The 21,947-nt window shown below is 38.9% G+C and overlaps 2 protein-coding genes across 7 annotated transcripts; one reads left to right on the top strand and one right to left on the bottom strand.

Annotated features, from left to right (window-relative positions):
* Window positions 1-1,885: 1,885 nt before the first annotated feature.
* On the bottom strand, window positions 1,886-4,729 carry LOC121295682 (U3 small nucleolar RNA-associated protein 6 homolog). Of its 3 annotated transcripts, none has more exons than XM_041220645.1 (5): window positions 4,534-4,729; window positions 3,867-3,948; window positions 3,502-3,683; window positions 3,017-3,089; window positions 1,886-2,752 (listed from the first exon to the last, which is right to left on the bottom strand). In XM_041220645.1, the coding sequence occupies exons 2-4, from the start codon at window positions 3,887-3,889 to the stop codon at window positions 3,025-3,027; spliced, it is 270 nt and encodes an 89-aa protein (XP_041076579.1). In that variant the 5' UTR covers window positions 3,890-3,948; window positions 4,534-4,729; the 3' UTR covers window positions 1,886-2,752; window positions 3,017-3,024. The 3 variants fall into 3 exon arrangements, with proteins under 3 accessions (XP_041076579.1, XP_041076578.1, XP_041076577.1); XM_041220644.1 differs by having other exon boundaries at window positions 4,517-4,729; XM_041220643.1 differs by having other exon boundaries at window positions 4,183-4,729.
* A 2,648-nt stretch (window positions 4,730-7,377) lies between these two features.
* LOC121295774 (polycomb protein SUZ12-like) lies at window positions 7,378-21,328 on the top strand. Of its 4 annotated transcripts, none has more exons than XM_041220802.1 (17): window positions 7,378-7,672; window positions 7,878-8,052; window positions 9,950-9,996; window positions 10,375-10,439; window positions 16,029-16,097; window positions 16,272-16,321; window positions 16,538-16,623; window positions 16,867-17,098; window positions 17,484-17,586; window positions 18,062-18,167; window positions 18,576-18,753; window positions 19,072-19,160; window positions 19,278-19,421; window positions 19,611-19,768; window positions 20,179-20,377; window positions 20,518-20,597; window positions 20,928-21,328. In XM_041220802.1, exons 2-17 carry the CDS (start codon window positions 7,977-7,979, stop codon window positions 21,274-21,276), a joined length of 2,031 nt encoding a protein of 676 aa, XP_041076736.1. In that variant the 5' UTR covers window positions 7,378-7,672; window positions 7,878-7,976; the 3' UTR covers window positions 21,277-21,328. The 4 variants fall into 4 exon arrangements, with proteins under 4 accessions (XP_041076736.1, XP_041076738.1, XP_041076734.1 ...); XM_041220804.1 differs by having other exon boundaries at window positions 7,380-7,493; XM_041220800.1 differs by lacking the exon at window positions 7,378-7,672 and having other exon boundaries at window positions 7,781-8,052.
* Window positions 21,329-21,947: the final 619 nt, after the last annotated feature.

The following is a 21,947-nucleotide window of genomic DNA, read 5'->3' on the forward strand; positions in this document are numbered from 1 at the left end:
ACAACACCCTGAGAACAAACAGAACTCATCCGTATACACTGCACTAGGACAGTTGCTTAGGCAACATCATTGCTGGCATAACTAAACAGTCACCTGCTGCCCCACACTGGCAAGTCAGCCCTCATTTGCAGTGTCTCACAGGATCAACACATGTGGGGTGCACAGAGGTCATGTGATCAGGCCAGGAAGGAAGGCAAGGAAAATCTGAACTGATGTAAAGAGCCTATCAGAAGAAGTGAGCAAGACCTGTTTTGTGTTTGGATCCGTGCAAGGTGCTAGACTATCCGTTAACAGGGTGAATTGTCATTGAATTCTTGACATCTGTATCTTTTGCAGGACTTCCTTAATCATTGTAATGCACCGCTTGGGGGCATTTTCCATAATCATGTCACGCAAATGGGCTTCATTTTTAACTCAAGAATGTTTGCACAATGGAGGAATCTGATACGTGTTTGATTTATTTTAACTTCGATACTACGAATTCATATTCAGTAGAAGGAAGGGGTTCAAGTTTAGGAATGAGGTCGGGACTTGGCAAGACAAAAATGCAGTTAAGATGTTTACAGTTAATTTCACATTTAATCATGCTGTTAAATATATTTGCACATTTGTTTAACATTGCCATTTAAAAGAAATATAACACATGTATATCTCATTTCTATTGATCGTAATCTCTGTATATTTGCAATTTCATCAGCTGTACATGCTTCCTGCTAACTGCGACCCGTCAGACACACACACACGCTCCGCCACGTGGACTTCGGTTGATTAAGCACCGCTTTCATTCAGTTACACAATTCCTGTATTGTGTTAAAGGTCCTGCCATTGTATCTTAACAATCTTGCAATCTCAAACGCTATTTTATAGAAGCCATCATATTAAGGTTTTACTCTAGGGTTTTTTGTTTGTTTAAATTGTACAGTGGAGTGCGCAGTTGCTGTCTTTGTTAGTTTTTCAAACAAAAACAACTTTGTACAGCACGAAAGCCAGTATATTTTATATCAGCAAATAGTTTTTTTTTCTAACTTAGCTGTTGTGAATTTATGTAGCGTATACTGTACTGCTGCTATTACCCTTACACATAGCAGCCCTGATAAATTCCTGTGCTGTATCGGTGGGAACACTGAAACGTCAGAGATGGTGAGTAAAGGGTTATGTTTTCCAATGAGAGAGGTACCTTTAGACAGTTTCTATAAGCGATGTATTTGTGGTATCAAGCCTAGAGCAGCTTCCACAGTAAAACTAATGTTTCTGTAAGCCTTTAAATGGACAGTAACACCTGCAAATATGTTGGAATGTCAAAGCTGTACTTCAGTAACACATTTAGCTGGATTCTGCAGAAGTGCTAAGCTGCCTGGCACACCTAAGGCATTGGTTGTGCACATGACTCTGTCCGTCTGCCTGTCTGTGCTCAGCGTGACCAGTCCAAACTGCAGCGATTCGGTCTCCTGCAGGAATTTGGCAGCAGGTCACTTAGTGGACCTCGATTTCCATAATGTTTGCATCTTGTCCCCGAGCCTCTTCTACGATTTTTTATTTCTGCAGGTTAATTTGCACTAGAGAGATACTGATCATCTCTGAGTATTTATTTTTAGTCTTGTTGCAGTATTTAATTTAGGCAGCAGGGAGATGTATACAAACATGCCTTCTAAACATCAGCATGCCTACTCTTTCTATAGTCACGCACCCAGGCAATTGTAATTGAAAAAATATGCTTTTCGTCTGATCCACAAAAGCGATTTACCTTGATATGAATGAGTCTCTCTCCCAGGCCCCTTGCGAAAGCAAATTAAGCACTATTGACTGTTGCTGTAACCCTGTAACAAACAGGTCCCCGACAAATGCAGTTTTATTTTCGAAGATTAAAAACAACCACAATACTTAGTAAACAGCAAGTATGTTTATTATAACTATAAAAAAATATATATACATAATGCTCAGTATCACTAACCCACAACAGCGAGGAAACCCCAACTCTGTCAGAGGCTTACTGTAACCACAGGTAATGCTTCATAGTGGTGTCATTTTTTTTTGTTAATAACTTTTACTCAAGTGTTACTAGACATTTAACTGGAGCACTGCTTCATCAAATACTGTAAACCGTGACGTTAAAAAAATAAACATGTCTAATACAAGTCATTTTGAGTGTTTTCTTGCATTGTAATTCTCTACTTCCAGTAACATTACTAACTGTGATTGACGTGGTGCTGGTGAAGCTTGTTCTGAAAATGCACTTTGATCCCGTGTTGCTGGTCTTGTTCCTCGGTGTGGGCTGATCGTATGTGTCTGTACCACTGAAGAAAACTCGACAAAAAGGTACTTTGTTTTGTAAAATTTTTGAACTTGCAACTTGTTTTTACTGTACCTGTCTGTCATTGGACTAAATGTCCAATGGTATTAAAATGGGATTGTCAAACAGAACAAGTTACCTTTTTATTTGTGAATCTCAAAAACAATACAGCAACGAAAACTTGTTTTTAAAAGATCCTTTCCTTTTTAAATACAAATTCTAATTTGAAATATGGAAAGGGTTAGCCGTGACACAACCATCTTCTTCCAGGAGTGTCCGAAGCTCAGAAAGGGGTTTGCTTCTCCTACAAGTGTCCGGTTTGTGACAGCGTGTAATTGGCTATGAAGCGCTCCACCCGCTCCCCCTGCAGCACCCGCGTGGCTCACCAGTGTATCTTGCCGCAGTTTTCGGGTTTCCCTTGCGGGTGATTCAGTTCCTCCTAAATGTAATCCAGCCACAAACCTGTTGAAAAATACAAACCAGGATAGTTTTTTATAAAATCACACTTCCATTTGCTGTATTTATCTGAAACACACGTTTACCAGAACACGTGGTTCTTTCAACACTGCACGTTTGAGACATCATTCTGTCAGCTACACTCGCGTTGGGGGGCCAGTTCCTTTGAAGGGCTCGGAATTGATTAAAAGGGAATGGGAACTGACCCCAGCACTGCACGTTACTGGATTACAGACTAATCAGAAATGAAGAACGAGAAAGATGACTCACTGTCCTCATCAGACCCGAACTCCAACAGAGCTCGCTCGTAGTATTCCTGCAGGTTCAGCATCTTGCAGGACTCCTGTACAACACAGGTACAGAGTTAAACATCAACACAAATTCTGCTTCTCAACCCAGATGCTGCATCACAAAGCAGGCAGCCAGTGTTAAATTTTTTGTATTGTTTTGCTGTCTGACTGAGACCAAAACCATATAAAAACATGACCGAGAAGGCATTTAACAAAGTGTGAAGTAGATGTACAATTTACTGTCAAATGATCAATAACAGGTGAGTAATGTATGCAAACCTTGAGAAACAAGTGTGAAAGGAGTAACATGATAAAATGGCAGCGTGCAAAGGGTATTGTGTGGTATTCAGATTATATAAGCGTACGAATTTCGCTCGCTGGTAAATGTTTATTTTATCTGTGTTTTTTTTTTTTTATTGTTATGTCTTTTACAAGCTCAAACTGAGAATTCAGACTGTCCCGTACCCGTGGGCACTGCGGTCACGGCCTCCTCGTACACTGCGCAGCACCTCTCCTCCTGGCGCCCCACTTCCAACGCCTTCGTCTGCTTGGACTCGGAGTCCGGGGTCGGCAGGGACTCTGCCTCCCGTTCCCGCTTCGCCATGAAGTCCCACATCAGTGGGTCATCAGCATGCAAACTCTGCAGACTGAACGCAGCTCGCATTAGAACAACGCAGCATGGACCTCGACCGCGTATGTGTGTCCACAGTGCCTGCTGGGGCTGGTAGCTCTACATAATTATTATTATTTTTTTTTTTTTTTTTCTAAAAGAGATTTTCCTGTTCGTTAAAAGATAATACATTTAAAAAAGGACATGGAAAGTATCTTACTCCTGCAGGATCTCCTCTTGCATTTCTTTCGTGAAGTCAAAGAGTACAGCGATTGACAGGAATGACAGCAGGAAATCTGTACCTGAATAAAACAAATTTACACGCTTATTTTAAACTGCAAAAAATAAAAAAAATTAAATAAAAACATCTTAGATTGTATACTGTATAACTCTGGCATTCCCCCTTTATAACTGATATATACTCAAATAAAATCCAGCACACACGGATACTGTTTTGTTGCTTTTCCAAAATTGGATGGCACAGTGACAGCAGAGCAAGAGCGACTGTTTCAAATAATACCGTGACTGATGCACACCTTTAATTTTCTGAATGACATCTTTATAAATAACTCGGGCCAGTTCAGCTTTCACGATCTCCCCCGAAAACTAGTACTCTCCTTGAATGATAAATTGCAGCATTCATTAAGGCATAACTAACAACTTCCAAAGCTCTCTTTTAAAAAGAGTTAGTTTACGTGCGCCTGAGCAGAGGGCAGACCCCCCTTCCTGCAAGTGCTGATACTTTCTTAATCATAGCCCTGAAAGGAAACAGCACAACATTGTTCTGCTACAGACGCGGAAAAGCATTTCTTACTAATATACATGTTTTTCATTTTGACAATATAAACTAAGGCTCCTGTCACAACTAACTGTATTCGGCACTTCACTTCTTTCCTCGTGAACAAACTCTTTCTAGCTGCTCCACTTCTTGAATTCTGTCTTCAATCCGCTGCTCAACGATCTCAGCCATGTTTGGTTCATCATTTATTTATTTTACCAATTTCAATGTCCTCTTAAAAAAAAAAAAAAGACGATACGAGGCGCACCAACATTTACACACGTGTGGAAACGCAGCCTGACCCCTTTCCGGTCCTGCGTGTTTTAGAAACTGCACAGAAACAGCGGCCGGAGCGAAAAAAAAAAAAAAAAACAGTCCGTATAGATCACTGTTACAAAGAGGAGTGCGGCTTTAACGCGAACGAAAAATAAAAATCAGTTTGAATTGTTCGGGCTTTTGGAATAGCAATCGAATACCCCTGATGTTCTGCTCAAACGAACTGCTTTTTATAAACCACTCAAGAACATCTCCGCGATTTTATCGTCATCTGTGTGTGTGTGGTTCATACTTTCCTTTTGAAAATCCTACCAAACTCCAGGCGTTTCTGGTTGTGTGAAATACACTACCATCTTAATGTGTGGCTGTCCCGGCAGGGTGGTAAAATGGAAACGCTGAATGCGTGTATTTGTGCTGCAGTAATTCCCTTGATTGAATTGCTGTTCTTTATCAGGCCGGGGAAAGGATTTCTGGATGTGGGGGAGTATGCTGAAATACGTGAGAGTCTGATTAGAACCGTTTTCAGTGGCTCAATGGCTAACCGTGTGTCGTTTTAAAGTGGTTCCATCTAACACACACACACACACTCTCCATAAATGCCCCTGTCGTGCGCTTCTCCGTGCGCTACACGGGTACCATGTGTGCTTTTGCGCACGTTAGAATGCGGGTTTCCAGTTTGAAATGGTGGTGGCTTACTGCGCTGGCTTGGTTAAAGACATCTCTTGTTGTGGTGATGTTGTTAGGCACAACCACTTAATGAATTGTTGTAAATTGTTGGACAAGTAATGTCGCAGTGAAAATGTACACAGCTGAATCAATCTGATTCTCTTTTGCTAATCAAATGTGTGTAAAAAAAAAAAAAAGAGGCACTCTTTAACTGCCCCTGGTGTATCCTCTTGCAAAAGACTTCCATACTTCCTTCTGCATTTGTGTGGTTTTCTTTGCACAAACGCGTGCAGGCTGTTTGCCACAGGGCATCGGGGCTTGGTTTAATTTCCTCCAGGGAAGGCGAGCTCTTTAGACACCTGCGATGAGGTTGTAACAGTTTATGTGACCCGCTGTGTACAGAACAGGCTTCACAAGCGTCAAGGCTACTAGATCTGTGTTTACAAAATATTCTTAAATGATGCATGTTTCTAACATGCCTGAATTATTATTATTATTATTATTATTATTATTATTATTATTATTATTATTATTATTATTATTATTATAGCGTTAGCAAGGTTTAATAGAATATTAACATTACAATGAACTAATTAACCTAGCTAATTGAAAGATGCATACTGGCGGTTGCCATGGAGCTGCAGAAAACTTCATCCTGTTGCACCGTGCTGTAAAAAAAACAAACAAAAAAAAAAAAAAACGAAAGCAGAGCCAATTAAACGAGAACCTTATCCGACATCTCGGTACAAGCAGCTCAGCTCCATGCCGGCCCCGCACCGGGGAAGGGTTCAGTTTTCATAAGGTAATGGTCAAATGGGGATTAAACTGCCATGGCAACCTGTGCTGAAAAGATTCTGTTCCTGCTACCTCAAGGGCAGGCAGGGGTCAGGCGTCTTCCCACATGTAGGATAATACTCTCCTGCCATCGAGTTACCCACAAGACCGACAGCAGCTCTCAGCAGGGCGCTCAAGGGCCCCACGTTGAGTTTCCGTGTTAGGGACCCTCACTGGTTTAATGTGATGCCCCTTTGTGAAAGTGTTTGGATTGTAGCATAGCACACAGCGCCACCGGTGGCCAAACGACGTAACGGCGGTCCCTGGAATATTTGTGCATTCCTTTTCAACACTGCGTTAACCAAATTGCATTAAATGAATTACAATTGCAATATAAACCCGGTCATTTAATATATCACTTGAAGTTAATTTGCATTTTTCCATCCCACCCACCTTTTGGTGTCAAACGAAAAAAATATTATTTTGCCATCCATTTGGGATACAGTTTAACAAATACAAACAAACGTAAATGCTCTTGAATGAACACCTTGTTTTAACATGGGAAAGCGACAGGGGAGTACACATGTGTAACACATATCAAGAGAGATGGAATAATAATAATACTTGGAAACGAGCATTGAGTACTGCAGGTTCGTGTAGATTATATGACAATACACACGTGTACTGTTAAATGAATATCCATGCACCTATAGGCAAATCGCTATTGTAATTTTGCATTTTCCCGTTTTGCTGTCCATTTAATACGCTTTCCTATGCATAAATGCAGTACAAGCACATAGCTGTATAGGTTACAGATGCATTTCCTAGTCCTAAGTCCTGAGTACTGGTGCACTGATAGCGCTACTGCAGGCTGTAAGAATGCTGGAATCCCACCGAATCAAGCAGGTTCCGTAGTCTCCCTCCCAATAACTAACAGATCACAGTAAAGTGAAATAAAGTGAAGCCTCTGCTGGTTTATATAAACGACACTGAGGCACCCATGATGCACCGTGGAGGCACCATGCTTTCCCGCAAAATCATTTCAAAGAGCAAAAAGGAGCGGGAGCGGCAAACTCGCTCGCCTCTACCTAACCCGTCTCCCGGCCTGGGTGTGACCGAGCCGCCGGGCCAGCCACTCACGACGCTCCGTGTCCAGCCCGGTCCCCGGTCCCCCCAATCCCGCAGTGCTTCGAGAAGCGTGGGGCGGGGGCTGGCAGAGCAGCGCTGTAGGATGCGCTCCGTGCGCCGAGCTGAGTTTTGTGTGGCTTCTGGTTTTCAGGGGGAGCCGCGATCGTTTTATTAGCGCCCCCCCCTCCCACCCCCGGCAAGATATGACTTTGTTTTCAAAAGCAGGTAATAGGTATCGAAACCGTAATCCGGCTAACATGCACATCTAAGACGCAGGGATCAGAAATTTGAATTCCTCTATTTAAATTAAACCCGCCCGTGTATAATTCAATCGCTCCTCCTCAATCGATAACCCAGGATAGAGTCAGGACTTAGTTGCTGTTGGACCAGAAGAGATCAATAAAGTAGGCTTTTTTTTTTTTTTTTTTTTTTTTTTGGTTGTTGTTTAGAAGAACCGGGAATACATTCACATTTTCTATTTAAAGAAAGTCCGTAACACATTTATTATATTAAAAAAAAAAAAAAAAAAAAGGTTTCGGTATCTATTTTTAAAATTGTGTTTCTAAACGGCCGTTTTGTGTCTATTCGCTTGGTCCGATGGCTCCTCAGAAACACGGGGCTGGGGTCGGATCGGGTCCCGGTTCCGGTGGCACCGGGGGCCTCGGCGGTAAAGCCACCGGCGGCGTGTGCTCGGGTTCAGCCGGGGCGATGGTGCCCGCAGCCAAGAAGCCGAAGATGGAGCAGCTTCAGGCCGACCACGAGCTTTTCCTGCAGGCCTTCGAGAGTGAGTAAAACGCAGGGTTTTATTCTTAAAACGCTGCTCGGAACTTGATTTTTTTTTAGGGTTAAAATAAACGCAAAGCAGGGCTTTGGTTGGTTTGCAAGTGAATAAATACTGATGTCCTCAACCTTGTTTGTTTGCAGTGCAGTTGGGTTTTTAAAACAGTAAATAAAACATTTTTTTTTTTAAAGTGTGCTTCTGAAATAGAACTGCTTTTCTTAAAAAAAATAAATAAACCCAGTCTTGTGTTCCCTTCCATGATATTTTGTGGTTGATAAAAGGTAGCAGATTTTATAGTACTAGCAGGCACATGTGTACAGTGAAATTGTAGTTTCATGCTTGTTATACCTACTCACTCCCTGTTATGTTAAATATTACAGGAAAATAAGTTCACTAGCCAGTTGAGTACAGGTAAAATACATTTAATTCAACATAACGAAATCAAAAACTGCGAAAAAGTTCTTAAATTCATTAACCCCGCGGGGCCCGTCATTTTGTGACAAAGAAGGCTCTACGCTACTCATGAATTTTGCTCTTGGTAAAGAAAAAAAAAAAAAACCGTCACTAAGCTGTAATTAAATATTTGATATACAGTCGAAGTTGAGTTACGAGCTGAAATTCGTGTACATTTAAAAAAAATATATATGTAAAATTAAGTTTTATCTAACTGCCTTATTTTTGCCCGTTTTAAAGTCTGTAACACCACGCAACATGTCCCCGACTTATGTATTTATAATGCTGTAAAAGTAAATTTGACAATCCTGTTTTAAGAAAAATAAATGAAACGTGTATATCGTTAAGAAATGTGTTTCTGGGCAGTTAGGTAGCATATATAATTCAAGCAGGTGTTGGTAAAACAGTTTCATGACGTGCCACCACTTAGCAAATACTGTACTTGGGGTATACAAGTATAGAGTGATTAATTTATTGTTTCCATGTAAAAATTGACGCGTTATTAACAAACACAGGCTGTAAAAAGTCTGTGTTGCGCCTTTCTTTAGTCTAAATGTTGGAGCCTACATTTGCATTAAAACCATGCAAACCGCCTGCAATAAATGTGTATACATTGCCTGCAGCTTTAAACCTTATATTGAACTTTCTTCTGAAATATATATCAGAAGTAGCAAAAAAAAACTAAGGATAGTCTTTGGTTCCGCTTTACTGTGTCTTTCGTCCAACGCATAACAAATCGAGGTGTGTTATTTTATTTGTCAGTGCTGTCTTTTTTTGTTTTCTTATTTAATGCTGTGTAAATCTTTATCGGGGCATTCTGGTTAAATTTGGTGAAACCGTTAATTACAAATATGTGTTGTGTTAACTGAATAAGTTGTTTCATTAAATGCAATTTAACGTGATGGTTATAAATGCACACCATGTGTTATGATTAAATCTACCTGACGTGTCGGAAATAGGGTTTATAATACTGAACAAAGGGGTGTGGAAAGCTTGGTCAAAAGAAGTGGACAATACAAACAAATCTGGGCAGTGTGCTTGATGTTGGTACCAATCGCTTAATATAGATCTGCTGGCCCAGAGGGTATGGTTATTTGTTTAAGTACAGTGTTAAAACAGCTCTAAACAGAACTTTGCCTACCTATTCTCAGTGTGTTTTACACCCTTTTTCTGAATCTCTATTGGTAGATGGTCCTGCGGAAGCGTTTTACGCAAGTAATGTTGCATGTTTACAGTCATGCTTGAAATGGGTCTGGAAAACCTGCTGAGATTTTCGACTTTCAAAGATGGAATATTTAGCTGGTTTCCTTGTAATGTTTAGCTAGTAACTTTTTAGCTTTGGTTGTTTTATACCAAATACATTCTGCTTAGGGGTTTGTAGTAGCAATGTGTTTTAAACGGTTCTTAATTTTATAAGTTGAAAATGCAACTTTGTATTATGTTACAGAACCTACTCAGATATACAGATTTCTTCGAACCAGGAACCTTATAGCGGTAAGTAACTTGGTTGATTTTTGACCTCCATTGAGCTACATGTTAAAATAAATAAATAAGACATAGTTGAGACAATTTTCTTAATGAACTTGAGCAATGTAGGATTTGGCAGGTTGCAACTGTGCTGACAATCTCTAAAAAATGACCGGCTGTCAGTTAAAAATGATAATGTATTCTTTGAGTTTTATGTTAAAACAAACCTTTAATTTCTTCAGTTATTCCTTTGCTACGTGTACTATATCAGGCTGTAATGTGTGCTGCTTTGCTACATCATTGAGATATCTGTGAATAATTTAAATATACTCCTCAGTAAAAGCATGTCATGTTTAAAACTCCACGAGCTCGTTCGTTGTTCTTAATTGACTTCTCTTGTTTCAGCCTATATTTTTGCACAGAACCCTCACGTATATGTCTCACAGAAATTCCAGAAGAAATGTCAAAAGGTAAGTACAGTGGCTTTGTTTCAGTACTTTGTTGCCTGTGCTACTGTATGAAATGTGAAGTACATGTTTTGTATAATGCTTTGCATGTGTGGAATTTATTGTCCTGTTTTTTAAAGGAATATCTAAAATGTACAGTTATGTTCTGTTACTGTAGCATTTTTATAAGTGAAAAATGATCTTGTCTGATTTGCAGTGTATTAATGTGCAAGTTAACCTTTAAATTGATGCTGTATTTTATCTGTTTACATATTGTTGGTTAAGTTGATTGCTCGTGAAAGGTATTTAATGGACAGTGTAATGAAGCATGTAATCAGTGTTTTTACCAAGGGGTAGTTTGTTGCTTGTGTATGGCAGTTCCTGATTTTTGAAGACTGTTTACTAGGAAAGTGGAGAATGGAAATTAAGCAGTCCACTTCATTTAATAATCTAGCAGTGGACAAACCAGTGTCCCCAATGTCCTGCATCAGTTATGTAAGAGACGTAGAACAAGCCAAATAATTTATCACATGCTGCTTTAGAAGAGAAATATTTTGCCACCCCAGGCACAGGTCCTGAGCAGTTAATAACAGGGAAAGTGTGTGTCTTTTGACCAGATTGTGTGTCGAGACACATGGTACAGTTCTAGTTTTCTACCTAAGCTTTAAATTAAGAACTCTCTTCAATTCAGTACTCCAAACATTGTGCATGTACCAGTTTAAAAATAATGGACAGCTTCAGTGCTGTGCATGTGAGATGAGGGGGCAGCAGCAACACTTCACCCAGGTAGGATAAAAGAAAAGCCCCAAGTTTGAAGCTTAGGGATTGTATTAACCGGATGTCATGAGTTCCTGAGTAATTTCACTCCGGACAGGGCTGTAGCGGTAGGATTCATACGCCTACATTTAAATATGCATCGGAGTTCATTGATGCCTCCACAGTTTCTTTTTCGAATTGCTTCAGCAACTGTTTTCTTTAGCCACTGCTATCATTTATTGGTATTCTGTTAAGATTAAGAAGTGGCTCTAAGCAATGTGTTGGACATCCATTTTGTTTGCTTTGGTATTATGTAAGTTATTTGTGGTTATCACGAAGAGCACTGGACTCTTCTAATAGTTATTAGTCATTTGTGGAGATTAATTATAAGGTGGTTTCTTTATTCAAAATCAAATTAATGCATGATAAATTAGTAATACATTGGAAATGTCTTGGCGTGAGTATGCCTGTTTGTTTTTTCCTTTCGTCTGGTAGCTTGGAAACAGCTGCATTGTCCTTATTGCCTTTTAAGTTGACAATTTAAAATGTTTTGTATATGGACATTCGGATAACAATGTTGAAATTGCTGAAACAAATTTTACATTTGAAAAGGGAAACCTTTTCCCCTAAAATAGTAGTTTGTTGGTTTGCGAGGAAGCATGCCTTTTGTTCTGTACTTTCTTATGCTTAATATTGACTTTTTGACTGATTTTAGTGTCTGGGTAATGTTCACTCTAACCTGGCATGAAACCAGGGTTTGAACCCTGTGGAGATCAAGCTTTTTCTTATTTCTTCATGTCCAAAGATGCATTCTACAGTATTTAAGTATATTTCTTCACATTCTTATCTGTAGCCAAAAAGAAGACTAGTGCAAATAGATCTACTTACTAAAGTTGTGTGGTTAATGTTGTTTTAACTAGAGACAGTGGGAAATAATTGACTTTTCAGAAAGATTAACCGCTTTTAAAATACATCAAGATGTAACCCTAGACACATTTTTTGGTTACCCTTAATCATAAGACTAATTACTCCTGACTAATTTGGGGGGCTGTGCTAAATTTACCAAGTAGAAACACACCGAACATACTTTTATAGATGATCTTTAAGCCTTCTTGAAACTGCTACATCTTAGTCTGTAGAAAGTAAAAGCAGGCTGTGACGTGATGTGCTGTTTGTCCTTCAGTGGTAAAGGACTTCAAAGTAAGTCTGATGTTCTTGTAATGGTCTTTTTGGTCAAAGCTTGTTGGTGGTCAGTCTGCTGTATGGATTTCAGCCACAGGTTTTGCACCAGTGTCTTCCTCCATGATTGATAATTGTTCGTCTCTTTATGGATATACTGTTACCAGTGCAAATTTTGTGGTGTGTGTGTGTGTGATGGAAGTAAGTTATGTGGAAATATAATGTTGCTTTTAGATGCTTTGGAGTAAATAAAAAAGTATATAAAGAAAATGGTGAACTGGTCTAATGATGTGGTTTAATTCAGCGATATTGTTTGTCCAGTGTGCAAGAACTAGCTGTTCAATTTTATGGTTGTAATTTTAAAGTTCAGGTATACTGGTAAGGTTGTAAATTCTCTACTTGTGTCACTACTTATAGTTTAAATGAAATACAAATGTTTTTCCTCTATTGCCCAGGTGAATATTTTGTGTCGTCATCTTATAAATCAAGTATAAATGTATTAGAAACATTTGCTAGATCTATGAATTTCCATGCATTGGTTAAAGTGAAGAAACCATTTAGGTGCACATCTGTACTTGGTGAATTTAGTAAAATAACATTAACAGGTGTTAATTGCTTTGTCTGTCATTCTTTCAGCCCTGCTTTGTGAATATTTAAACTAACACCTTGAAAATCTATTTGAAAAATAGTACAGCCTTTCAGAATTAAACTGAAATGATTTTGTGTTGGACATTGTATGTGTAGGTTTGGGTTTTCTCAATTAAATTGATTAATCCTTGTAGACTGATAAATCTGAAATCCTAATCATTTAGGCTGCGAACCTATTTTTCTGGCTCGAATGGCAGTAACTGTATTCTCTTGTCATGGGACAAACAGAAAAGCGTGTCCTATTAGAGCACAAGGGTTTAGATTGCTGTGGAATAAGAAGCTCATGAGGGCAAGCATATTTTATGTTAGGCAGGAACAGGAAGAAAAACAAAACTCAAAATGGGTCCCTTTTTGTTTATTGTTATAAACTGGAAACTAGAGCTTTCCAATATGGACTTAAAATAAAACTACCTTTTTTTAAAAAAAAAATAAATAAATAAATAAAATGTAAAACCAATGCAGAACTATATTGGGTGTTTGTACACTTCAGATGTTAATTTTGCACAATAGCTGATCCTAAAATCACTCATCGTGGTTACAGACAACCTGCTTGTTGCAATATTTAACAACCCCAAATGAAGCTTAGGTGTTATTTGTTCAACTGTTGGCTAACAACGCATTGCTTTTAGAGAGTAAAATGGTTTGTTTATAAGTATGTATTTCGTAACTAATATACTCACGAAGGTTAAACGTTAAGGTGAAGTACGTTTGTTTTACGAACACCAGTGTGAAGAAACGTGGCTTCATTAAACTTCTAGGTTCTGGATGAATCCACATCTCCTGCTGTGTATCTGGGTGAGGGGGAAGGGAAGGGACTTTTAAGTAGTTCTATAAAACTGAACCTCTTGTTCTGGTCTTTTTTTTTTTTTTAAATGCACATCAGTGTTTGTTGGAAGTCTTCTGTCTTTACAGCTCATCAGTACAGGATTGGCTTTTGGTAGAACATCCTGCATTCTTGTAGACTACTGGGAGTAACAAATATCCAACCTTTTACAGCTTATTGGGCAAAAATTACAATTTAAAGGAATGCTGCCTTTCGCGTTTTTTGGATTAACTGTTTTCATGTGTGCTTTTGGACAATACGGTGGCTGTACTTACAAAAGCTGTAACACTGTTTGAGGGTTATTCCGTCTGGTTGTCTGAGCATTTTCCCAAGTTTGGCTTTCCATTCCTGAAGATTTGGAATTTAGGAATATTTGTGGATTTGTAAACCCACTCAAGGATGAAATCCAGTCATTGTTTATTTAGTTGCAATCTTTTTAAAACAAAAATAAGTGTGTACTTTATCCGAAATGCAACTGGAAACTATATATATATCTTGGTTAGTTTAACACCGATAATAACTCATGCACTGCCAAGCGGTTTCAAGTGGTACTGCAGTCGAAGGACCAAGGCTGCTTTTAAGTAGCGTCATGTTTTGGCTGGCTGTTTTGTTAACAAGGTATGTTCATGTCCTGGTTTGGTTGTGTTTGAAGTGGATATCCTTAGACTTTTTTTTTCCCAGAAAACAAAGTTGCCAAGGTTACATTATGGCTAATTATCTTGATTATCTATCTCGCTGTGTGTGTGTTTTCCGTTCAGTGTCGGATTCCACCGTGTGTGTTTGAAATATACCCTTTAATACAGGATCACCACTGAAGGCAGATGGAGCATCTTGTTTTCAAGAGGCTTTAGGTTCCTCCCAAGCTTTTATTTTTATTTTCTATTGTGTATTCTGAGATGTGTATTTATTAATAGATGAAAATTTAAATATTAATTAAATAATATATAGTCATAATTCAGCAGTCCCTTCAAAGTGAAATGTCTGCTTTATGTAGTTCTAAATATTGGTAAGTGTTTAGCCTCGGAGCATGTGAGTAGAGCGGTATAAAATCCCACTCGGTTCTCAATCATATTTGATTTAATTCTTTAATTCTGTAGTCCGCTCCGCTGCTTTTAATTCCGCTCAGTCTCAAAGACTACTGTCAGTTTACCTGGCATGGGTGACCTTCCAGAAATGATCTCTCTCTGAATTGATTGTGTAGTCTCTCGCTCTTTCCTCTGTCTCCTGTTTTCTGTTACTTTAACTATTTTTTTTTTTTTTTAACCTAGATTATTACAAGTTTGAATTGTGTGTCGCTGAGGGTGGTGTCAATGTCGTTACATTTCAGTAATCAAGGGAGGGACCCGCTTGCTCTCTAACATACACAGGGAGCGACTCCCTTTACTGATTACTGAAATGTGTTATCTGAAATGTAAAAGCAATACAGTAATTAGACAAGGTTAAGGAAAAGTTAACCGTCTTTATGAATCGCTGCTTTTTATATGAACCCAAACCACAAACGCAAAATGAAACTTAATTCAATCTGGGATGTTTTTATTTTTTATTGTCATTTTCGGTACTGAAACAGGCTGTACAACTACAAATCTGAATGTCTACTGTATACAGTATGTATTTTGTGCATGTAAATGAATACTATTTGTGATTTAATTCGGGGTTTGTTTTTTTTCACAGCTGGTCTGGCTGGTTTTCAGATTTTCTACCCGTGCAGACCCCAAAAATAACCTCTACTCAAGTAACTCTTAAAACAGTTTTTCTAAAGTCTCGGCACTCGCACTACATGCAGTGTAAAGGGGAAAGACATGGTGGGAGGGACAGCCTGTCCATCACTCACTCACTGATTTGAAACAGTTCTTGTGAAGATTTGCTGCACAGGGCTTCACATTAACATTTTAAGTGATGTATCCTGACCATCAATGTTAATGTGCAGATTTACTTTATTAGGCACAACACATGCACTGCTCTGGAAATTGGGGTGGGGCCAGAGATGTTCTTGCTCCCGCTCTGCTCAACCACCTTATTCGCTCAGCTGCAACTCTGAGCAAAGTGGTCCTGCTCCACTCCCCACTCCGCTCACATGCTCCGTACGGCCTTAAGTCGTTAAACTTTTGAATGATTAATGCACTCAAACCTTCAAACCCTCCAGACTGTTGCTGTTGATAACCCAATCGTACCATCTTGCAGAAATGACTTTCTGTTTTCTTCTTTAGGAAGTCCTTCAAAGTGGATGATATGCTATTCAAAGTAGAGAAGATGAGGGGAGAGCAGGAATCTCACAGGTAAGCATAGCCTGTATTCTGCAGCAGTTAACATAGTACAGCTGTAATTTTATTACTACATAGAAGTGTTTTTATTTATTTGTAGTGCATAATGGAAAATTCATGCATAACTGCAGTGTTTTACTTTAATATCTGTCTGCATCCTTTTAAATGTAACTTAATTTCTTTTTACAGTTTGGCTTCACATCTTCAACTTACGTTCACTGGTTTCTTCCATAAAAATGGTATGTGTGCTGTTTTATTTACCTGTACACAGCTGGCTCTTGAGATTTATTTACTTGAAAGTTAAAATAAAACCCACAACAAAGGACATTTGTGGTACATATTCTTCTTCAGCTGACATTCTAGTGGTAGACAGCATTTAAAAAAAAATTAAATTGCTTACTGTTATCAACCTGCTTTCCTTTTTAAAGATACATTTGTATTTTATTTATGTTTAGAAAAGCCGTCACAAAACTCTGAGAACGAACAAAACTCTGTATCCTTAGAGGTGCTACTTATCAAAGTCTGCCACAAAAAACGGAAGGTAAGAGATCTCTACGTTGTTGCATTCTTTTTTTTTATTGTAATAACATGTCAATACATTTGTCAGCTAGTACAGTGGTATGACCCCTGGTCTTCTCTTCTAAATATTAATTGCAAAGTTTTATAATTAGAACAACCGTCAGGGTTCCTTTTTTATCAGTAGCTTAAGTGGTCACATTTTAAGACAAACCTTAAATGTCTTGCTATTTAACCCTTTTTTTATATATATATTTTTTTATTTTAGGATGTAAGTTGTCCTGTCAAGCAAGTGCCTACAGGTAAAAAGCAGGTGCCTTTGAACCCTGACAGCAGCCAAACTAAACCGGGAGCCTTCCCTTCCCTGGCTGTCTCCAGCAATGAGTTTGAGCCTAGCAACAGCCATATGGTGAAATCCTACTCGCTGCTATTCAGGGTGACACGGCCAGGAAAACGAGACATGAACGGATTAATGAATGGAGAGATGAACGAGAACATTGGTAAGGAATACACAGGAAACGAGCGTTCTTTTATAATGCTTTAGAAATGCTTGATCAGTTCGTTTTTTAAAACTTGAAGGAAATCCGCTGTCTGAAGATGCAACCTGCCCTTGTTTTCTGGCTGCTGCTACTGCAGTTTCAAACATGTGCTGCAGTGTGACCTATTGACTGAAGTGTATTGTACCTCTATGGATAGGTGTCAAGAACAGCAAACCCAGTACTCGCATCCAATAGGGTACAACATTCAACTTGATCAAATAACAAATGAGAATTTCTCCCCCTTATGTTATTTGAAACAGGTTATTTTGTTTTGTTACCCTGCACATGCAACAACACAGAGCACAATGCTGGAGTTTTTTGCAGCTTATAACGTTATTACTTTTAGATGTGATTGAAGAGTTTCCAACAAGAAAAAAGAGAAGCTCCTCTTATCATGAAGATGGTGAGAAGACCTTTGTAGCACAAATGACAGTGTTTGATAAAAACAGGTAAATATCTTCCTATAGCCTTTCCATTTGTGTTTCTGACATGATGATTAAGAAGCTATCCAAAGACATTTGTTTTTCTGCAAATCTGCTACGAAGTTAATCATTCTGTATTGGAACAGGTTGCTGTGTCCTAACAGCAGGACAATCCAAATTCTGTGAAGTGGTGCTATTTTAAAATCCCACATTCAGTCGTGCTTTTATCAGAAATGTAAGGAGTTATGTGGAAAGTGTTTCTCATTTAGTCTGTTTTACTCAAGGTGGATGTCTGTTTTCTAATAATCAGTGAAATTTTGCTATTGGGAATTTCCTAAGTGCTTAATATTTTAAAAGGTTGAGTGAAGACCTTTTTTATTTTATAGTAAAGGTAAAGGACATTTAAATGTTCTTACGAAAATGTTTTACAAAAAAATATGCCGTACTCATTTAGGAAATGTTCCCAGTTTTTGTTCCTGAAACACCAATGCTTTATTTGCAGGCGCTTGCAGCTCCTAGATGGGGAATATGAAGTATCAATGCAGGAGATGGAAGAATGTCCTGTGAGCAAAAAAAGAGCTACGTGGGAAACCATTCTTGATGGAAAGGTAGTGGCTGGCTGGTATCGTTGTGTAGCACTTACTACTTTCTGTCGTTTCCTTTTGGCTGGTGGTGAGGGCTGAGGGTTCAGACTTTGAGGAGTTTTTGGTTTTGAGTCAACATTTCCAGACACACTATTTGGTAAATTCATTTAGGATGATTTTAAATATGGTACCTAGTTGCATTGATTTTTTATTTATTTGTTTATTTATTTATTTATTTATTTATTACTTAATGTAACCACGCTAAAGATCTATCTATCTATGTGTGTGTGTGTGTGTGTATATATATATATATATATATATATATATATATATATATATATATATATATATATATATATATTATATATATATATGTTTTTTTTTTTTTTTTTTTTATTAATTCACTCATTTCCATTTGTTTTGTTATTTCAGAGGCTGCCACCATTTGAAACATTCTCTCAGGGTCCTACGCTCCAGTTCACTCTGCGGTGGGCAGGAGAATCTAATGAGAAATCTACTGCACCTGTTGCCAAACCTCTCGCAACTCGGAATTCGGACACCGCCACTCTCGAAAGCAAGCCAAGCTCTCTCAAGCCAACGCAGGCAATGGGTAAGACTAAGATTGCCAGTCTTCATTTTTATTTTATTTTTTCCTTCCTACAGCTTTGAAATGTACATTGTCCAAGCAGTTACCAAATATACAGTGATGTAGAACTGCATGTATAAAGTGTGAAAGGAAGTTTCTCATGGAAAGAGATGTGGACAACCTCATAGCTTGCAGTGCGATGACAATCGAGGCGTACTCCATCTTTCTTTTATTGCATTAAACTGTTTATAAACACAGAGCTCCTTTTTTTCCCCCCAAAGAATTGCAATCTCCAAACTCAACAGTATATGATCTTAACCTTACTTTTTTCTGTTTTAAAAGCTGTTAAAGATTCATTGACTACAGACCTTCAGGTAAGAAGGGAGCAGATTCTATGTGAGCCTCGACAGAAGCTGCGAATATTTTATCAGGTGAGTCATACTTCCGAGTTGGCTGCGAAGGCTAGTTGTGATCTTTGGTGATTGATGCATTCACACCTGTGTCAATGGTCAGTGTGTTTAGTGTGATGGTGTGCTTCTGTTTTCTAGTTCCTTTACAACAACAACACAAGGCAACAGACGGAAGCAAGAGATGACTTGCATTGCCCTTGGTGCACACTCAACTGCTGCACGCTATACAGCCTCCTCAAACACCTCAAACTCTGCCACAGCAGGTTTATCTTTAACTATGTGGTAAGCATTTCCACAGGGTCTACTTCCCCGGCCTTGTTAGAACAAGAGGACAGCGCTCCGCAGAGAAAGCTCGGTGCTCTAGATAGTCAGTCGCTGAAACACGTTTGGACTTGCATAACACTTTGTGATATACAACTGTGTTCTGTTCTGCTCGCAGTCAAGTTGGTAACTTTTCCTTTCGTATTGCAGCCTCATCCAAAGGGTGCTAGGATAGATGTTTCTATCAACGAGTGCTACGATGGCTCGTACGTGGGAAATCCTCAGGATATTCACAGTCAGCCAGGATTTGCCTTCAGCCGTAATGGGCCAGTGAAGAGAACGCCCGTCACACACATCCTTGTTTGCCGGTGAGGGAATATGTTGGCATAGTAAAACCCTTAAGCACAATTACATTGCCACCCATTTCAATCTTGAGCAGTTCAAGTTTGTGTTTTCTCTCCCACTTCTATGCATTCTTAGAAATGTGAATACCCCATTCTAGCAGGGATACCTGTTTGTAATAACTCTATATTCATCACTTCATAATGTAGTAAGATCAGCTGTTGCCAACAGTAAAACTAGAATACTGTCGATTTAGATACATACTGCCAGTTGGGGATAGTGTTCACTTTTCACTAAGTTGTGCATGTTTTTATTTTTCTGAAAAGTGGTTTGTTGAATAAACTGCTTCTCCCCTCCCAAACGAAACCTGTTACTTGCAACCCAATGCTTTATTGTAAAAAAAATAAAAAAAACCTCTATTTGATTGGATTTTCAGGCCGAAGCGCACAAAGCCCAGCCTGTCAGAGTTCCTGGAATCTGAAGATGGAGAGATGGAGCAGCAGCGCACGTACATCAGTGGACACAACCGGCTGTATTTCCACAGCGACGCCTGCCTGCCTCTCCGTCCGCAGGAAATGGAGGTGGACAGTGAGGATGAGAAGGACCCGGAGTGGCTGAGAGAGAAAACCATCACTGTAAGTAAAGGGTTCTGTTATTTACCAGCACTTGCTCAATGGGATATTTGTATATAATTGCTACATTCTCTGTTCAAAATGCTACTTGGGAAGTGTGTTCAGCCAGTACTTAACAATAACTGGTTTTGTTTTTTCTGCAGCAAATTGAAGAGTTCACGGATGTGAATGAAGGAGAGAAGGAAGTTATGAAACTCTGGAACCTTCATGTTATGAAGTACGGGTATGTTATTGATACATCACACATTTATAAATGGGTTATAGAATGGCATTTATCTTTTTTTTCAAATAATTTAATAAGGACACATTAACAGCTGTACCTTTTGCACATCACATATCTAGATCTATATCACAGTCCAATCCAATTCAAGAGTGTGCAGCGGTTTGTTTAACAATGTATCTCGAACACTGGACAGTCCTACAAAGTGTTTTGCATTGCCTGCCTTAAATGGGGCTTATATATGTAGATCTCCAGAAGTGATGGTGTCCTTGTATTGAGAGAACTATAATATGTGCCTACATTGGTTTTTTTTGTTTTTGTTTTTTTTCTCAGATTCATTGCTGACAATCAAATGAACCAGGCCTGCATGCAGTTTGTTGAGAAGTGCGGGCAACAGATAAACGAAAAGAATTTGTGTCGGAACTTTCTGCTTCACCTGGTCAGCATGCACGACTTCAACCTTGTCAGCATAGTCACCATAGATAAAGCAATGGCCAGACTTCGGGAAATGCAACAAAGGCTTGAAAAGGATGACCTGGCAGAAAAACCGAGCCCGCTGCCCACCGATGAACCAGACTGGGAAAACAGCAGTGGCATCGAGACCCCCACTAGCGAGAGGAATTCTGAAACTGACATTTCTGCCTCAGGAGTTCCAAAACAAAACAAACGACAGAAACTCTGAAACCACAGGACTTTATAGACTGAAACATTGGAGCTGGTGGGGGGTGGGGGGGGGGGGGGGGGGGGGGGGGGGGGGGGGGGGGGGGGGGGAGGAAGGTCGTTCTAAATTAAAGAAGAATAATGAAAAACAGATTCCAAACGGGCACTAGGTATCAAGTATATAAAAATCAATGTTGGGCTGTTGTATTGCTGTTTACTACAACCAACACAGACATGGATTGTGTGTGTGTGTGTGTTTTATATATATATATATATATATATATGAATACACTAAAACCGTTTAGGATCATAGCTGGTTTTGCTTCTATTTATTGTAGGAATGTTCAAACTGGTTACTAAACATGTATTGCATACAGACGGTTTTCATGTAATATGTCATATTGAACTACAAAAAATAATTTATCGTAATGAAATGCACAATTTTGAATGTGCGCTTTGCTGTTAACGGTAACAGCCCTTTGATTTGTTTCATGTATATTAGCACTTGTCTTGTCCTGGGTGCCTGTTTGGAAATACTTCTCCTTTTATATATAAATATATTTTGATTTAGAAAAGTTTTCTGACTTTTTTTGCTGGCAATTTTTTAAATTTCTTTTGGTTACATGTGTGATGCGCTCGGCTGGTGTGTTATTAAAACTTGAACCTACATGCAGTCGGTCAACAGTTTTTTTT

This window comes from Polyodon spathula, chromosome 20, assembly GCF_017654505.1.
Source record: "Polyodon spathula isolate WHYD16114869_AA chromosome 20, ASM1765450v1, whole genome shotgun sequence".
NCBI lineage: Eukaryota > Metazoa > Chordata > Actinopteri > Acipenseriformes > Polyodontidae > Polyodon > Polyodon spathula.